The 19,682-nt window shown below is 35.0% G+C and overlaps 1 protein-coding gene across 1 annotated transcript; it reads left to right on the forward strand.

The window, feature by feature from the left end:
- Nucleotides 1-3,031: 3,031 nt before the first annotated feature.
- LOC135216885 (dorsal-ventral patterning tolloid-like protein 1) lies at nucleotides 3,032-19,064 on the forward strand. The gene is made up of 10 exons (XM_064252408.1): nucleotides 3,032-3,198; nucleotides 4,041-4,101; nucleotides 6,329-6,363; nucleotides 10,588-10,686; nucleotides 11,964-12,057; nucleotides 12,173-12,385; nucleotides 13,308-13,407; nucleotides 15,265-15,395; nucleotides 15,845-15,934; nucleotides 17,969-19,064. The coding sequence occupies exons 1-10, from the start codon at nucleotides 3,145-3,147 to the stop codon at nucleotides 18,118-18,120; spliced, it is 1,029 nt and encodes a 342-aa protein (XP_064108478.1). The 5' UTR covers nucleotides 3,032-3,144; the 3' UTR covers nucleotides 18,121-19,064.
- The last annotated feature ends 618 nt before the right edge of the window (nucleotides 19,065-19,682 follow it).

Consider the following 19,682-nt stretch of genomic DNA (forward strand, 5'->3'; position numbering starts at 1 on the left):
GGTGCTATTTTTTGTCTGAGTACTGTAAATTGTATATTTATCTTTTCTTACTCTTATGAAAAGTGTACAGTGTTTATATTTTGCATGTATTAAATTTTCCTAGAAACACTAATAACTGAATGTTACTTTATAACAATACTTGGTGCTTTATATGTCACTATGTGACATAACTAGTGCAATTAAAACGTCATACATCAGCCATCCTGTCACAACTGCCAAATGTGGGCATGGCCTAAATCATTGCATATGATTATGTGCATACCTAATCTCAGACAAGAGGCAAAAACGGTAACTGACTGCACTTGAAATCACTCCATTACAGTACCTGGTTAGCTGGGCTGCTCTTGACTTCTTCTGGATGGCGGAGCAGATGGAGTGAGCTTGCACTATGGAAAATAAGTGAACATGTTGTCGTGGCCCTACATAAAAACCTCCACGTAATCCAGTTGGTGGCAAAGACATAATGGTTCTGTATCGAAATATATTATCTGTGTTGATGTTATCAAGTAGTAGTTTCAAAAGCCTGCGGAATAATTATGTACACCTTAATTTGTCTAGATTATCAAGTCCTTATTATGAAAATAAAAGGATGCAATAATGACTAACTCGGTAGGAGCTGGATGCCGATGAGACCTTGACGCGTCCTTCCCTCAAGAGACTCCAAGCTAAGCAGATGTCGAAACAGTGAGCTCTAGCAACAGCGTACAATTTCGTTTCCACCATGAGGCAACTGTGAGTTGATGTGTGTTTAACTGATTTGATCTGTATTTATCATAGTCATTGATAGAGTAATGTTCGTGTTGTGGTTACCAGTGTTAATGATCTCAATTCGGGATAGTGTTGGGAGGTTTCTGTGACTTTTTTCGAGTTTGGTAGATGTTCTAGAGGCTTTTTGTGGCCACGCGACCACATGGCAATCTTGTGTTACCGTAAGGGCGATAAGGGACCCTTTGTAAGTTTATGTGCAGTATTTAAGTGTAGTCATGAGAGTAGGATATATTTTCTTTAATAAAATTGTAAAAACACAGTTGAACCTAATTCAGTCACCCTTGTGCAAGGGCTGGGAGCTGTTCCTTCAGGTGGGCCTATAAGCCAATAACATCCAGCAATTACTGGTGCATATTGTCGTTGAGTTATTTGCGACACATGTGGTGGTCTCCAGAGGAGTGGGAGAGCAAAAGGGTGGGGTTGTTCCCAGGTGAGAGGTGTGAATGCTGGGACAGCTGGAGAAATTCTAAGGATGCTAGTCTGTTGTCTTCTCGTTTTATCACCCCCGTTCCAGTGGTCCTTTGTCCATGCCTGTTCCTCTGTCTAACATGTGTTCGCCCAAGATCCAGTTGGTGCCCGTGGAGATAATTTTAAGGTCAGCGAGTTTGGGACAGACAAAATGTGAATCACGGGACACAAAGAAAACAGTAGACTTATAAATGTCTGAATTTCTTTCTAATATAAGTTATTTTGGCTTGGTTCTGGCTTAAATCCTGAACAACATATATATATATATATATATATATATATATATATATATATATATATATATATGTATATATATATATAAATGTGTGTGTATGTGTGTGAATGTTTCTGTATGTATATATGAATGCATGTATGTGTATTTACAGAAATATTAGTTGCAGATGTAATTCATATACATTTTCTTTGCTTTCATTTATTTATGAGTGGAGTGAACATTGAACAATGCACGGAAATGAAGATGAAAAGTATATGTTTATTTCCTCAACCTGGTTCGATTCCGACCTTGAGAATAGACTTTATTGTTTTTTTTTTCGGAATTCAAGGGTCTGTAGGATTTTAAGCTTGGATAAACGATAAAATCTTTGCAAAGTCCTTGATGCTATCAGCCGTGGAGTAGCCGAGTTGAGATGGCATGTTTATATAACTGACGGAGCGTCGGAATTATTCATATAAATTCCTGACTTACAGAGGGCTAAGTTTATCTTGAAGTTGGATTTGAAGGTTCTAGGTTAAAGAGGTGTAGCAGCATGTACAAAAACCAGACACCGTCATAAAATGTTAAGCCTTGCTTTAAGTTATCAAGAACGAATTCCAAGGTGCATCAGTCATGCGCACTTTGATTGTATAGCATTAACTGGTGTCGTAACACGGAAGACTTCATTATTATGAATGTTCCCGGTAGCTTAGAAAAAATTAAATTGCCTTGTTAGAAAGAAATTATTTTCACTTACATAACATAAAATAAGACTACTTAGTGTAGAATTACATAAAGTTTCGTTGTGTTCGTACTAGAGTAGGTATTGTCGACTTCTTGGCTGACATTTTGACTAGCAGGTAAATTTCAGTCTATCAGAAAATTCAGAGTACCGCAGTCACAAAACTTATTAGGAATATTAAATTGAATAGTGTCCTACTATAATTAAGTTTTTAACAAGAATCCAGACGGAAGAAGTATGACCAACAGTGTGACGTTAATTTCCACTTGAATTAGTCTCCATTATAGTTCCATCAAAGGAAAATACGCTTTCCTTCCGCGAACAGAAATGGAATGGATGAAAAAAAAAACGCAGACATTATCAGATGTGCAAAGACAGTCACTATCTTTCAAAAATCTTTATTCTGTGGAAATCATGTTGAGACTATCATGGAACTATACACTGAAGACGAAATACAATCTTCTGTATTTTAACTGAACATACAGTGGAAGTATAGGCATTTTTATATAATATTATATATAATACTACATAATGAATCAGTTATCTTTTTTGGGGATTAGAAAGAAACGTAACTAAGACTTGTTAAAAAGATGAAGCAATCTTTTGTTTAAATGACGTACTGATGTTACTGTGAGGCTTATAGACAATGTAGCTGTTGGAAGTATAAAGAAAATGTTTCACAGCAACAGAAACGTCATCATGACGCAAAATTGTACTAAGAGAAGATTGTGTTGTTACCGGGGCTTAGGACAGGTATTAGGAAGGCGTTATCTTGAGAATTAAGGACAAGCTATCAGGTGCAATGCCGTAACAGGGACAGAAGAATTCATAAAAAAATATTTAGTGAGGTGCTATCCATCGCTGAGTTTCGTCTGCACTCACTCGCTCCCTCGACCCCAACAGGCCGCTGGATCTTGGTCAGGACTTGACTGCAGTCAACAGTTCGTTAGTTATGAAGTTTCTGCAGCATTTTCTGGTCTTTTCGACGGTCTTTTGTCATATAAAAGTTAGTCATAATATTTTTTCAAGAGTGAATGTGCTTTTTCACCTTTTCCATGTCATGCTAATACATTCGTGTAGGTATTTCAACGGAAGAGTGTCAGTGCACGGCCACCTAAATAGGTGGCCGTGCTCAGTGTCCATGAAGCTAGTGTGCGCGAGGTACAGGTGAATGAATTAGTGATTCCACGCACTTTTCAGATGTATGGTCTGTTTGATGTTGTATGAGTTTACTGCACGAGGGCTTCATCCTGATTTGGCAATTACAGTATGAATGCGGCAACGACCACTATCTTGATAATTTTTCTCTAAAGCTCCCTCATAATAAGGGAAACGGCAGAAAGTTGAAAAGTGTTATAATTATCTTAAATTGTTGTGTTGTGTTGTGTCTGATGAAAAAAAGAAAGAAAATTGGACCGTTAGTGAAGAATTTGAATTATATATAATGGCTTTACCTCATGAGTTCACAAAACATCAAAAAGACAATGGTCTCCCTGCTTGATGTTAGTTGTGTTATTATACCTTCCTTCTAACGAGTTTGGCCGGAAATTCCTTTTCCTTAATTTTCATCTGCGTCTGCGCGGCGTGTATGATGATTGGATTTAAATAAACCAAAATTAACGACTTCTCACAATAAGCACCTCATTTACGTAGTAGGACAGTATACAGTTCTTCCACTGAAGAACTGGAAGTTTAGCAGTGAACTTGATTGAATACATTCTTTCAGTATAAAGACTGCGATGAGATGTATAAATTACCGTGTATCTAAATTTTGAAATGATAGGTCATTCATTATCTTCAACTAAAAAATTAAACATTTATGCATTGCTTTGCACTTTTTCTCTGCAGGCCAGAGGGGTATTCCCAAACCATGTCCAGAAGTCTGAAGAGGCCTTCGACGAATATTCATGTGAGTAATGAGCTAAACAACACGTTGGAGTCTTATCTTTATACACACACACACACACAGACACACACACACACACACACACACACACATATATATATATATATATATATATATATGTGTGTGTGTGTGTGTGTGTGTGTGTGTGTGTATATATATATATATATATATATATATATATATATATATATATATATATATAGTCTCATCCAGATCAAGGGTAGGAAGGAATACAGAAGCATATGACACAGTAACCATATATTCCACGTTTCATGATTCGTAATCACATCATCAGGAAGATCTACGACGATAAAATACAGTATATTACTGTACATTAATTATTACTGTACATTAATTAAAAGAGCCATATACAAGACTTTATTTTAAAAACATAAACAGCAAACGAAGAAAACTGATAAAAACAGAATACAAAAAAATAAAATTGTTAAGAACAGACCACATACTTAAATACTGACGCAGTTAGAAACAAAATAGTAAAAACCAAACAACATACTTAAACACAGACGCACTTAAAAAAAAAAAATACTGGAAGCTAACCTGCCATTCTAGAGGCTAAGGACAAACTAAGAATAAACAGACTAAGAAAAGAAAAATTCAGAGAAAGGCAGAGAATTAAGACAAATGCAGGATACAATCTTTGTTTGACAGGTCAGCAAGGGAACTCGATGATTAATATTTAGTGTTTCAAGAATAAGCAGTTCTTCTGGATTGTTTGAATAATCATAGATGATTTCAGTTTTCCATTTAATGGTAGGACTGCGTATATCAAAGGATTCTAGGTTATTTTTTCGGCACCTGGTTCTCTAACTTATCCCCCTGTGGGAATTGGCCCTCACCCTGAGAAGTCGCCTGGTGGATCCAATATATTTTCCCAAATTACATTTAGGACAATTGTGCTCATAGACAACACCAGACGACATCAAAGGCGGTAGCCGATCCTTAAATCTGATAAGAGATCCGATACTTTTTGAGTTCTTAGGTATTAGTTGGAGATCGATGGCCTCAATTTAAATTTTTGGGTGATTTTTATGAAATCTCGCCGAAAGTTCTCTTCATATGAGAAAGGAAACTTTGCATAAAATGGGAGTTTGGCACGTCAAAACATTTTGGCCTATTGGAGAATTTTTCATTTAGAAGTTTTCTGAGAATCCTGTGAGAAATATGATTAGGGAAACAATTATTGAAGTATTGCTGTAAGAAGAAGATTTCTCGAAGAAAGAGGGCCCATTCAGATGTTAGAGATAAAGCACGATGTATTAGGATGTAAATAGAGTTAGCTTCAAATTTATAAAACAAAAACTATAGAAATTGGGCGCCAGACCAGTAAAAAATTCACTTTCTGAATACAGAGGTATATCTAAACTAGTTTGGAGTCGTACTCTTTTTCCTTGATAAAAGTGATGTTGTGATAATCGGAGTAGGAAAATTCTTTGAAGCGTTCAGCAGCATCGTTGTCTTGTTTGAATAAAATAAAGTGTCATTAACATATCTGGCATAGAAAAGGGGACGATAGGCCAAGGGGCACTGATCGAGTATGTGCTCCTCCAGGGAGTACATGAAGATGGCGAACGTAGGTCCGGGAACACGTGCCCAGTCCTTCCATTTCTCTGAAAAGCACCATCAGAAATAAAGGCCGTGTCCAGCAAGGCCAGTTCTAAAAACATCTTGAAATGGGAGCAACTAGAATTATGATACAATGAATCGGGCGTGGAAAAAAGTTTGTTCAAAATTATATCTGTGGTTTCTCTGACCGGTATATTGGTGAATAACGACTGCACATCAAAGCTAGCCATGAAAAGGTCAGAATCTTGTGGAAGAATGCGTTGTTTAAACTGTTCAGAGTTAGCTACGGTATAGCTGCTTGTTTGTGGTCAGGGGCTCCGATACGGGAACAAGAAATTTTGCCAATTTGTAATTTGGAGTTCTGCAGGAGGCCAACGTAGGGTGAAAGAGCACTTTGGGTTTGTGGACTTTGGTTAGACCATACAAAATTCCAAAAGAGGAGCCTGTAACAAAACGATCATGGTAAGTTATCTCGGTAATGGTGTTCTCATTCTTAAGGCTGCGGAGAAATCCATTATCTTGTCTTCAGTTCTAAAGATGGTTTGATCGTTTGGAAGACCAAATTATCAAATCAAGCAAATGTAATGAATTTAAATAATTCAATTTCTACACTTATATTCACTGGTTACTTTTTTCACTTTTTCAGCATATCTGGAAGCTGATATTTTGGGAGATGCACAGGTAAGCTGGAATATTGTCACTTTTTTTTTGTACATCAGAAACTATTTCAGACGCAGATCATGTAGACATCTTATGTGTTGGACTGTTCGAATCAGTTCGTCCGTATGTCGTCCCAATAATGCCGGTGGTAGCCTGTGTTGTAGGCACCTACAGCTGTGTCAAACGGATCATGGCTAAATATAACCTTAAATAAAGTAAAATACAATAAAAGCTACTGATGCTAGAGGCCTGCAATTTGATATGCTTGATGAGTGGAGGGTGGGTGATCAACATACCCATTTGCAGCCCCAGTTTTTAAGATCTGAGGGCGGACAGGAAAAGTGTGGACGGAGAGACAAATAGCCATCTCAATAGTTTGCTTTTACAAAAAACTAAAACATGCGAAAATTTTAGACTTTTAATAATAAATAAGATTTATTTTAAAAAATGACCTACAGGAACTACGTAAATATTCGAGAAAACTGTAAACTATAACTGACAAATAAAAGGGGTTCGCCTGATGAACCAAAGGACAACCAAAAGGAGGCCATCCAAAATTCAATCAAGGCAATGATGATCAATATGTGATCTCTGTATTGCGAAGAATGTTGATCAACCTGGGAAAATGGCCAAGTTTGAGCACGAGTAATGGCGTGATGGTAGACACTACTGTCGCCCTTTCCTTGGCATTTTGAATTATTTTTCGTGTGGTACAAATGATTGTTAATGTAACTGGCAATTAATGGGTGAATGAGTTTTTGTCTAAAGCGGTATCTTTCCGCATCCAAGATGCTTAGGAGCTGCAAACTCACAGCTTTAGCAGCCACATCGCAGCGGGAAAACTTTTTCTCTTGCTCGGAAGTCAGTTCCTCGTTTGTGCCTACCCACCGTGGACTTCCAGAATGCATCAAAGGTGTGTGTGTTTTCTTTTCTTTTCTTTTTTTATCATCGATATGGTCGGTAAGGCCATGTGCTTGTAACTCTAGGCATCTTGGTCCCATTTAGGGCTGAAATTTGCTCTCCGAAATTCCTATTTGCTTGCTTCCCGGTTTTATGATGGTCGCTGTTTCTGTCTCACAAGATCTTTCCTAGCTTAGGATGTGTTCATTGTTACCCAAATGAAAAAGGCAGCTTGCACCCATAGTCACTGGTTGATTATTCAGGAGTCGGCTAGGAGATCTTCTTCTCTTTGCATAATAAAACTATACCTTCTTACGTCATCTTGCTTTATTTTATTTCTCATCAGTACAAGTTTTATTCTCTTATCAAAAAGCAGTTGTTTGAAATATTGCTGAAGAGATAAACAACTGCTGTTATCTAAGAGATTTATAGGATTTAAATCAACTTCACTTCACGTTTATGGCAGGAAATTCCACGATCCCTTAGGGATAGTTGGTTGTGTAAAGCAGAACGAACAACTTGCTATTTAATTCCAAAGAAGCAAAAGGAATTCGTCAATAATAACTTGAGATATCAAAAAATTTTCTTTTGTAACAAATTATTACCACCAAAACTGTTTCTGTCAATTACAGCAGCAGTACTAGTCGTGTGATAGGGTCATGCACGGTTGGTCTTCCTCTGATTGGAGTTCCGCACTTGGTTTTTGGGGTCACTGTCATGAAAAATCAGGCTCCGTAGGTGTTTCAGTGCTGGGAGGGTGGCTTGCATTTCTTCCTTCGAATAAAATGGTCCAAAAGTATCTTGAGAATCTGAAAGCTGGCGTTATCTTCACATAACTGAGGAGTACCAAGAATAATTCTGATATTTTTAGAACAAGATGGTTAGTGTTGGAAACTAACAGAATAACTTTACAAGGTGTTAGATGATCTACGTTTAAAGTCCATTCCAACGAGTTACTCTCCTTCGAATCTAAGAAAATTGCTCAATCTATATTATCTGAAAATCTTTTATCCATACATAGATAAAGAAAAAGATGGGAATATGATGATGATAAACGTGTATTTCCTGAGAAAGGAACAGAAACATTACATATTCCGTCTATCACTTCTATTAAAAGTACTAAACAAAACCCATCCATCCAAACATCTATTGGAAATTGAAGAGACCTCTATCGCAAGAATCATCGAATCGAATCTATGATGATAATCAAAAAATGCTTTCGTTCAGTCCAGGTCAGATGCTACTTTTCTTTGCCTTTGATCAAAATAAAAATAAAGAAATGAACAGAATAAAAAAAGAAGTGTTAAGTGCCACAATTTGTTGAGCTGTTTATAATACCCAAGTGTTTTCTTTTATAAATATCTGGAAATGTGCGTTTGTGCAGAATACCAAATATTCGTAAACGTTTATATTCACACCTCCTGTAACATTGGCAGAAATATCAATAGAATTTTCAATAGCAAAAGTAATGATAACCCCCGGAAAGAGACAGGAGTGCTGACTTTTCACTGATAAAGAGAAGTGATGTGGAAAAACTTCTCAGGTTCCGTTGTTATCAAAATGCGCTACCAAAGAAACAAAGTTAATTCTTTGGAAAAATGTGGCGGTATTTCCTACATCGGCTCCTAATTCTTTTCCGATTATAAGATCATCAGAAATATTACGTACAATAAAAGCACTGCCCGGAATAGAGGAAAGTGAGATTAAATGGCTTAGATTTAGAAGGATATGAGCCTTTTAAAAAAACTGCAAATAAAAATAAATGTGGATTATGGATAAGTAAGGTAAACGAGTCAGTGCGCAGTTCTCTCTTGTCTAATTCTGAGTTTTCCGCGAAAGAAAACTATTGAGATGGCTTTGTCTCTCCGCCTTCAGATCTTAAAACCTAAGGCTAGATGGCAGCAAATTGGTATGTTAAGCATCACCCTCCAATCATCATCAAACTTACCAAATTGCAGCCCTCTAGCCTCAGTAGTTTAGCCATGGATCGTGCATCTGGCACTCCCGAGCCCAATTCCGGAAGTATCTGGGGAGCAACTAAGCCCTAACCGGTCGTAGCTGAGAGTTTCATACTGCAGCACATCGAGAGGCTGGTAATGATGTCAATCAAAGACAGTTACAGCAAGAGCGTGACACTGCGGTTTTATACGCTGTACAGAAAACGCGAATGTGCCAAAAAAACCTGGGTGCAGTGTTTACTTTAGTATATTTCACCGGTACAGTATCGATGTACTCATTACCTTACCACTACATAAATTTCAATTTGCGTATTTTGAAAGAGTTTTATTCTTCTAATCTACTTTCGATCTTTCGTGTCGCAATTCTGGGTTGAGCTTTTATTATAAAGTAAGTGAGTTTTTCTGATGATATTAGCATTCCATGGGGAAAAGAATTAGAACCCTATATGTAAGAAATACTCTTTACCTGTCCTGTCCCAGTTTGAGCTTTTGGCACTTTTTACTATTCTTATCATGATGTGTCTCACACTTATCTATGAAGAATACAAGAGTTCATAAACCGTGTCTTTTCCCATTTCTTGTTTTCCACGTGTCTTGCTTAGAAAAGAGATTTGGTTGTTTTCTCTTTCATTCCTCTTCCTCTCTCTCTCTCTCTCTCTCGCTCTCTGCTCTCTCTCTCTCTCTCTCCTCTCGAGAGAATCGCGATAGAGAGATAATATAATACAGAGATACTAATATATATAGATAGTTAGATTATAACTTATGATATGCTTAGGGTCATTATATTCTATATATAGTATATATATATAGAGAATTTTAGATATATGATATATAATATATTATATTATATATATATATATATAATAGGTCTATCACATTACCGTGATTCATATACATATATCGAACTACAAATGTCCTTTAATATCTAATTCGCTCTACTCGGAATTAATATATTTTCATATATGCTTAACCGAGGGGGAATTTATTAAGCGATGATAGAATTGGGAGGTCGCTGGTTCGCGCCTATCGATCGCCAATTCTATTATCGCTTAATAAATTCCCCCTCGGTTAAGCATATATGAAAATATATTCATTCCGAGGTAGAGCGAATTAGATATTAAAGGACATTGGACATTTGTAGTTCGATATATATATATATATATATATATATATATATATATATATATATGTATATATATAGTATATATATATGTATATATATATATATATATATATATATATATATAGGTATATATATATATATATAGATATATATATATCTATATATATATATATATATATATATATATATCTATATATATATATATATATATATATATATACATATTAGGTGTTTGTGTAGTACATATTTATTCTTATTTTTCAGACCAGTCCTAATATACCCACGTTTGCCAAGCAGAAAACTCTGTGTAATAAGACAGGATGCCCCAAACATAAGAAGCCAACTTCACAATTTTATCCTGAGGTAAGGAAAGTGGAGAGTCATTTTCAGTTCACTTTCTGTTGTAATTGTATACTCTTATGAAATGGGGCAATGATATAAACTGCATTGTTCGCGCAGTACTGCAAGCTTTGGCTGCTGATATGATCTCATTTTTTCTTAATAACCCCGTATATCTAAAACCCAGTTAGGCTTTGATTATTATATTTTTGTCGGTCCAAGAAAATTGCAAACCAGTTCAGTGATGGGCACCAAAAACCTGCTATTAATGTTATTTGTAATCCTAAATAATGCTAGATATTACACAAGATGAAATGATTACTTGAACCGATTTATATTAGCTAGTCACCAATGTCATTATAATGAGATGAACGTTTTTGTAAAAACAAAAAAACAAAAAAATTCATTTTTTTATATCTGTACTCTGGTTCGTACTTAATGCTATGTAAATGCAAAGCGCATTCATCCATGCAATGCACTAGCTGACATTCACACAAATTTGGGCTTAGTTACAATGCTGGTTAGCTAATGTATTTAATACTTTTCTAAGTGGATGAACCCTTTTGGAATTTTAACCTTTGGAATCGTTTGCTCTGTCAAATTTTTACGAGACGTGAAGAAAACTGCAAGTTAGAATTAAGGTGCATCAATGAGAATATAATTAAGTTTCTATTGCTAAAGTATCAGATAATCACAAGTCAATCTGCCATCACGAAATAAAACTGGAGAAGCTCAGTGTGACGATCGATAGATGAACGAAAGTCATAGATGCGGTGAAGATTCAATATCAAAGTTTCAATTATCCTATTTATTTTCGATTGCTCCGCTGCATCGTTCTGTATTTACACTGTATTTACACTGTTAAAAAAATACTTGTCTCCAAAAAGCCTTTGGCTCCTTTGTATATTTCGTCTTGACTACTACTAATGTGCTTCAAATACAGATGTTAGCTTTTAAAAATTACAATGTGATTTAATTGTTCATTATAAATCCACAATTAATACATTGTATGACTGATAAAAGTTAAACATTCTAAGCAAAGACTTTCGATCCTCCTTAACGTTTACATTAGAAAATATAATTATTGATCTTCAATGAACTTACAGATGTTTCTTGGATCTGCATTAATAATACATGTAGTATATGGTAAAGGAAGCCCAAAGAACCCATAAATACACAACAGAACGATCCAGCTCTCTTTAAGTTTGTGCATTCATTCGGAATTTGTAATTTAGATATAGAATGTACTTTACCTTCCTACTCAGATTTTCTAAGACAATTTACATTTTCTTACTCTTCAGCCTTTAAGAATGGCGGTTACAAAAAACATCAAGTTGTGGGATGGTGGGAAAGTCCCCTACATCGTAGGTTTCAACCGAGAGGACAATCTTTATGGTAAACTAAATTTCTAAACTTCCATAATCATTATACTACAATGATCGATTCTTGTAATTATTCAATAACATGTTCACCACATTGAGCTTTTTCAACTGTTACCTCTTATTGGCAGTGTATGACAACATCATGACAGCCATCGGTATAATCAATGAACTAAACTGCGTCGAATTCTACGAGTCCAACTCTGAGATGGATGCTGTCAGGATTATCCTTGGTCCCGATTATTCATCGCACTGTGGAAGACAGGGAGGCGTCCAGGACCTCACAGTTTCAAGTGATAACAGTAACATAGGAACCATCTTGCATGAACTCATGCATACATTAGGTAACATCCTTGTTCCCTTATCTGTGGTCTTCATCTCTGATCCTCATTCTTTCATACACTTCGATCCATCCAGTCGACCCTCGAACTATTGGCGTCATCTCTTAATTCATTGTTAGTTATGGAAACATTGCTCTATGCAGGTGGTGCCAGATTATTTACTTATCAATAAATATTTCCTTTTAGAGATATTATACTTGAAATAAATTAAATTATAATTGAGTAGATTTATTCAACATATCAAAGATAATTATTTTGCAAAGTAAGGAAAATATATACCAATGAGTCCACGAATACTAATTTTATTCTCAAGTTTCGTATCGTACTGTATTCTTACAGCCAACAAATGATACATTCTTTCATAGTAATGTGTAATTAAACTAACTTTGTCCTTTATCTATAAAATAACTTGCATGACACATTTAGTGGGCCTAAATTTGACTTCTGACTTTCTCACCCGATCAGCCTAGGTCTTTTCAGCAGTAAACTTTCTCGGATACATAATGTGAAGAATATTTCTAAATCGATAATAACTATATTAATCTGATTTATTTGATTACTCCCGTTATTCTTTTTTATTGGCCATGTTCTCCTTTTTTCTTATCCTTTTCATAATAGCTTGACAATTTACTCAGACCTAGCTATCTCAAGTCAAAAGCAATCAGAAAAACTCAAACGAACATAATTTAGTCTTTTTTATCTAATTCCTTGCATATCATCCTGTTTCATCGGGACAGTTGATAGACTCCAAATGTCAGTGTGTATTCTCCCTGAATTACCATAGCCTCCTTACCCACAAAACTAAAAAGAATAGAGGTAAATTGAATCAATCCGCCATTGCATTTTTCTTTAAACTCATTTTAATATTAAAACATTCTTATATTCTACGTCTGGAGACAATTATCATGATTTTCAACCCCTGCAGGTTTCGGTCATGAACACAACCGTCCAGACAGAGACGATTACATCATCATTCTATGGGATAACATTCAGGAGAGAGCAAAACCTTACTTCCAGAAATACACGTAAGGATTTTCCCATATTCGCTTCAGAGCTAATCAGCAAAGTGGCTCAGGTCAAATATCCCTTTAATATTCAAAGTTCGATTTATGCGAAAGATAAACCAGTGTGCTATGTAAAGAATAGAATAACAGACATGGGCGACCGCACGCAGGGGTAAGGGGGGCACTTGCCCCCTCCTGGAATATTTTTCCTTTTCAAATGAACAGTGACTACCTTTAAAAAAAAAATCATTACATTAAACCACATCACTTTGTTCTCCTTCCATTCCACAGTATATTTTTTCAGTTCAAGTAAATTAATGGTATCCTTATTACATTGTATGATATTTGTATGCAGTATATAACTGCATTATTCTTTCAAGAAATGTTTGATTTCAGATGAACAGTATCTGAGACTTGAACAATAGTCGTTGAAACTTACTGTATTTGTTTTCTTTATCGCATCTTGTTTCACTTAAATTATTGGCATCGTAATTCCACTGCATAATATATATATATATATATATATATATATATACATATACATATATATATATATATATATATATATATATATATATATAAAGGTTTTTTGCCACGAAGGAAAAAAAGTACTTGGCTATCTCACGTTTTCATTTTTTTCCTTCGTGGCAAAAACCTTTATCTATACATAGCATCACGTTTTATATACTTCGTGATCAAGTTATTCATATATATATATATATACATATATATATATATATATATATATATATATATATATATATATATATATATATATATATATATATATATATATATATATATATATAACCTGAAGTAGCAGGTTATTTCCAAATACAGTATCAGCACCTGCATTACATTAATGAATATAGTATGTATGTACACACACACACACACACACACACACACACATATATATATATATATATATATATATATATATGTGTGTGTGTGTGTGTGTGTGTGTGTGTGTGTGTACATACATACATACATACTTTATTCATTAATGAAATGCAGGCGCTGATACTGTATTTGGAAATAACCTACTACTTCAAAGGGTCACAATAGTTTATCGTCTGCCTGATACCAGAAACTATCGATGTATGTATTAAGATGTGCCCCGCCCCCGGCCCCCTTGGAAAATATGCTGGGGGCGCCCATGATAACAAAAGGCAAAAGCACAAGAGATTAACAAATAAATTAATAAGCAAATAATTGAATTATTAAAAACAAACTTAAATCGTTCATCAGACAAAAATTGTGCAATCTTATTTTAACATTGCGGCAAAACATGAGTATGAGAGATTAGCCTGCAAATACTTTATCTGTTAGTTAATCATGTCACAGATTCTGTTAGGCAACAGTTGCCATGCCTGTGGGTGATTTAGTATTTAAAAACCTCATGAATTTATATCCATGTAAATCTTTGAAGGCAAAGTTTTGGCTAACCAGCGAATGAAAATCTTTTCTACGTAAGCAAGAGTATAATACAGAAGATATACAGAAAGTATCTCTGGGTAGGCTAATGTGAATAACCATTGCATCGCTGAATATTATGCTACATGCAGGGCGCATCTTAGTTCACTTCTTCAACATTGTAACCTAAAACCATATCCTTTTTTGACCACATAGTACGCTGTAATGGTAGAAAAGTACAGTTTTTTTCTTTCACTCGTTATTTTAATGTTTTTGTCAACATGTAGAATACAGTTTTTCTTCCATGAAATACCTCAACGTTTTTATCAATATTCAGAATATATTGTCATGAGTTACCTCAGGTACATTTATGTAATCGGATACTTTTTGTCCTTAATACCTTTGTCTTAGCTTAGGTTATCCTGATATTTTCAAGACCGAACCTTTGCTTCTGACTCACAGGTATGGTAACTTCACAGATAACAGTCTGGAGTATGATTACAAGAGCATTATGCATGCAACTAATCAGCAAAATCCAGATATTTTTCTCGACGTCACTAAACCTATCATGACTAGAATCAATGGAGCCTTGGGTGAGTCATGTATTAATTACTCTGCTGTTGGTCACTTATGAAATAAACAAATAAATGAATAAATAAAAAATAAATAAATAAATAAATAAATAAAAATGGTAAATAAACCTCCAATGACGAAAAATAATATATTGTAATTTCCGTTAAATTTTTCTGCGAATTTCTCAATTAATTATTGATTCTGACTTCTTAATTGTAAGGCATTTTCTTGATTTTGACCGTTTGCCCAAAGTATCCAGAATGACACAAAATGTTACTGAGACTGATAAACTATGAAATAATTTTTTAGAATTTTGCATAAGTCAGAAAGATAGTTAACTAGATTATAGGTACTACTTCAACATTAATCTCTAAAACGTAATATTGAACTGTGTAGTAGTTACATGCAGCCAGACAGAGAAAGGTTTGAAGTGTACTTTTTCATTACTGAATAAATTTTTTCATTCCAGATGTGGGTCAAAGGGCTTACCTTACTGAACTGGACAAGGAACGGATAAAGAAAACCTACAGATGTGGTATCTGCAGCAACAGTCTACCAGGTAGTTGTGCGTTTTGCTTTAATATTTACTTGCGTCTGTAAGAATACTTAATCGAATGACGTACTTCAAAAGCTATTTGCCGATGCAGTGCCGGCTAGAAGTCAGGATTAAACCCAGGTTATGATGAACATGAAGATATGGTTAATAAGAGATTGCTTTTACTCTTCAGAATTGAAAAGAATGAGGTATAATAATGAAATGATCTCGCGTATTGTCTATTTCAATGTTTTGTATTAACTGCTGAATCATGCATAGGGTCAATTTGCTGTTTCTTTAATCATCTTTATTTAAAATACGTGAACACTCATAATGATAGTTTATTTAGAGAACCTTGCAAATAGGGCACTTAATAACTTTTTAAATTCATTTGATACAAAAGGCAGATCTTTGTAACACTAAATCATGCGTCTCGGCTGAAACCGCAGCAATCATTTCGATTAATCATAAAACCTTTGAGATTATATCACATATTAGTAAATCTCGAGATGAAATTCGATGGGGTACGAAGTCAAGCAATTAGTTGGCCATTATGAAGGCAGGGCGCACCCACCAAAAAGACTTCCTAACTAGTGTTGTTGTTGTACCATAACACAAGTTCTCGAGTGTAGACACTGACACACACACACATATATATATTATATATACATACATATATATATATATATATATATATATATATATATATATATGTGTGTGTGTGTGTGTGTGTGTGTGTTTATATATATATATATATATATATATATATATATATATATATATATATATATATATATATACATATATACATATATATATATATATATATATATATGTGTGTGTGTGTGTGTGTGTGTGTGTGTGTATGCGTGTATCTATCTAAAAAAAAAAAAAACATATATATATATATATATATATATATATATATATATATATATATATATATATATATTATATTATATATATTATACGATCACAAGTAACACGTGATATCTCAAGAGCCAGTAAGAATACACGAAAACGCTAGGTACTGCAGCTTTTCATTATTTCCTGCTGGCTCTTGATGTATACTATAGCTGAAATGCATAAGAAAAGCAAAATTAGAGAACAATGTTGTGGCAGAGAGGCAGATCTTAAGAAAATTAAAACATTTCTGTTACCATGGGAACGTGGGAAATTCCAATGCAATGGAGGGGATAAGAAGCTGTAAAGAGTTGAAATAGAAGTAGGGCGGAGACCTGTTGGAAGGTCCCAGAAATCACAGAGAAGGGCAAAGTTTGAGATCTAGAGCAGCTGGGAAAGAAGGCATAATTCCTTTCCACGGAAACAAGTAGAAAAAGTTATTCATTTCACGTTTAACCCTGTAGAGGAAAAAGTTAACTTGAGCACAGTTATGATGATAAAAGCTTTGAGCCTCAACAAACATCATGATATGGATTGCTTCATATGTATATAACTCTCTGGTATACGCCTACCTGATTATAATGACAGATTTTTTCTATAAATAGACACGACAGCAACAACTTTATTTAGCTATTAGATATGTAATAGTAAGAATAGCATTCTGAAGTGAATCCTTACAATTCACTGACCCTTTTTCATTGATTGTCAAGAGGAACGCTCACTGATCTCGGCAAATTTCAAGTTAGATATTCAAAGTTTTTTTTTTACCATATTCAATGACTGCCTGCTCTCGTAAAAAAAATGGCAAAATATAGACAAAATAATACTGGTTTCTTTAACAATAAACTAAAATTAGTTCTTGAAATAAAGTTACAGGAAGTAAAAATGTAACATCTAAATATATAAGCTATTAAGCTTTATAGATTTTAGCAAAGACATGGAAGTCGGCAGGAGTTCGGTGGGGAATGGGGACGCAAAGAAAAAAAAAATACATTTGTTTCAGATTCTTTTGTGGATTGTGATGCATCGGTAACATTCTTTAATTTTATGCTCTCACAGTTATTTTCCACACCAAAATATCCTTGTGCCTCAATGGGTTACACCCACGGCTCTATTCTATAAAAGTGCATTAGCTAACGTTTTGTCTACCTACAGATGGGCTCCTGTTCCGCTACCCTGGAAACTGCGAAAAATACTACCAATGCGCCCACGGCCAAGCGGTTGTGATGGAGTGTCCTGTTAAACTTCACTTCAGTGAGGAGAAAAAGTATTGCGATTACCCATCCGTAGCAAACTGTGCAAAGTGACCTCTGCTTACAGATATTCTAGTTTAACCGTAAGGTATAATTCATGATCAAATTTCAAAGTTACTGATGTACTAATTACCCACCCCTTTTCATTCTCCTGCGCAGCAGAAAACAATAATGTTATATCCTAGTCAGTTATTCACCACATTCTATAGTCATTATTGTTTATGTATAAGTGTATACATATAGGCATTTGATGATATAATGTATGCAGAAGCAGAAATAGTGGAAGTTATAAGCCTTCGCAACAGCTCTAGCAATTGATTTTATTTAAATTTAAAAAAGCCATACACTCCTATTTTTGCAATATCTATTTAGAATTCAAGATGCGACTATCGAATGAAGATAAATACTGGATTAGGAAAACTGAGGCACATATCAACCATCTCTGACTTTTTACAATGTCCTGTCAGACCATCATTTTGGAGACGTAGAAACCAATTCACCAGTGGCGGATTTAGGGGGGAGCAAAGCAGGCCATGGCCTAGGGACGCAAATCTCAGCCAAAAAAAATTAATAATGATTAAAAGGGTATAAAAATTAATTACTTAACAATAATAATCTAAAGGTGCTCAATTACAAAATAAATCACGGAAATCTAACACCCGCCCCAAAGCTGTAAGGGCCCTCTTTGCTTGCCCATAAATGAGAGTGGCCCCTATGGTCACTGGCCTAGGGACCCGCACACCCTAAATCCGTCCCTGCAATTCACTCATATTGGGTCCTTGTTCATTCTTTTAAGTGGAGATAACAGCAAGCTTACACATATTTTTGTAGTATTTGACTCTTTTATTATGGTTCCTAAATATATTGCCTTTCAATGCGCATAAAATAAAAAAAAAATGTTAAAATGTGAGACTCGATTGTTCTTCTCAAGTAATACTTCCTGTGAAAACCCTTTACTGGTAGCAAATAAATAAATGGAGTATATGAATGTAAGTAAATTCTTCTAAGATTTGATTTGCCTGCTCTTGTCTTTCTCTACTTAGCACATCATCCCATCCTATCCTTACTTCCCACAAACCTTGCAAAAAAAATCTTACCCCTGACAAAAACTGGATTGACAAGTCCCAGTGGATCTAAATTGGATATGGGTACAGACAACAATTTACGTTTAGTAAGACTAATGCCCTTTCCATTCGTACTTATCCCCTTACATGGTTTTAAACTCAAACAATCATTTTCTCTAGCCTAAATCATACCCAAAACTGAGATTTGTGCAGGCCCACCCTGTGCTTCATCTAACAATGACTTTACTTCAACGTAATCTTTTCGCATTTCCTCTTCGGAGGGGTAGGTTTGCAGAAAGTTGTCCACATAAAATGATCTAATAAGCTCTTCCCACCCCTTCCCCTTAAGATGCAGTCTAAGAACTTGCTGCAATAGTTAAGGGCTAGGCTAGTAGTAATACCGAAGACCATGACTCTAAAGGCGAAGGTAGCTGTTCGTGTCAACGTCTTATGCCAAAGTAACCATGTGCACTTGGTATCAGCAGGGATTGAGCAAGACATGGTGGAACACCTTAGATATATCTGACAATAGATATAGAAGGGAGAGCTTGG

Source organism: Macrobrachium nipponense, chromosome 6 (genome assembly GCF_015104395.2).
Source record: "Macrobrachium nipponense isolate FS-2020 chromosome 6, ASM1510439v2, whole genome shotgun sequence".
Taxonomy (NCBI): domain Eukaryota; kingdom Metazoa; phylum Arthropoda; class Malacostraca; order Decapoda; family Palaemonidae; genus Macrobrachium; species Macrobrachium nipponense.

Excerpts from the sequence above, each read along its gene's own strand:
- LOC135216885 (XM_064252408.1), top strand. The coding sequence starts at position 3,145 with ATGAAGTTTCTGCAGCATTTTCTGGTCTTTTCGACGGTCTTTTGTCAT. Across the intron at positions 4,102-6,328 it reads GGCCTTCGACGAATATTCAT|CATATCTGGAAGCTGATATT; the intron begins GTGAGTAATGAG and ends TCACTTTTTCAG. Across the intron at positions 13,408-15,264 it reads CCTTACTTCCAGAAATACAC|GTATGGTAACTTCACAGATA; the intron begins GTAAGGATTTTC and ends TCTGACTCACAG.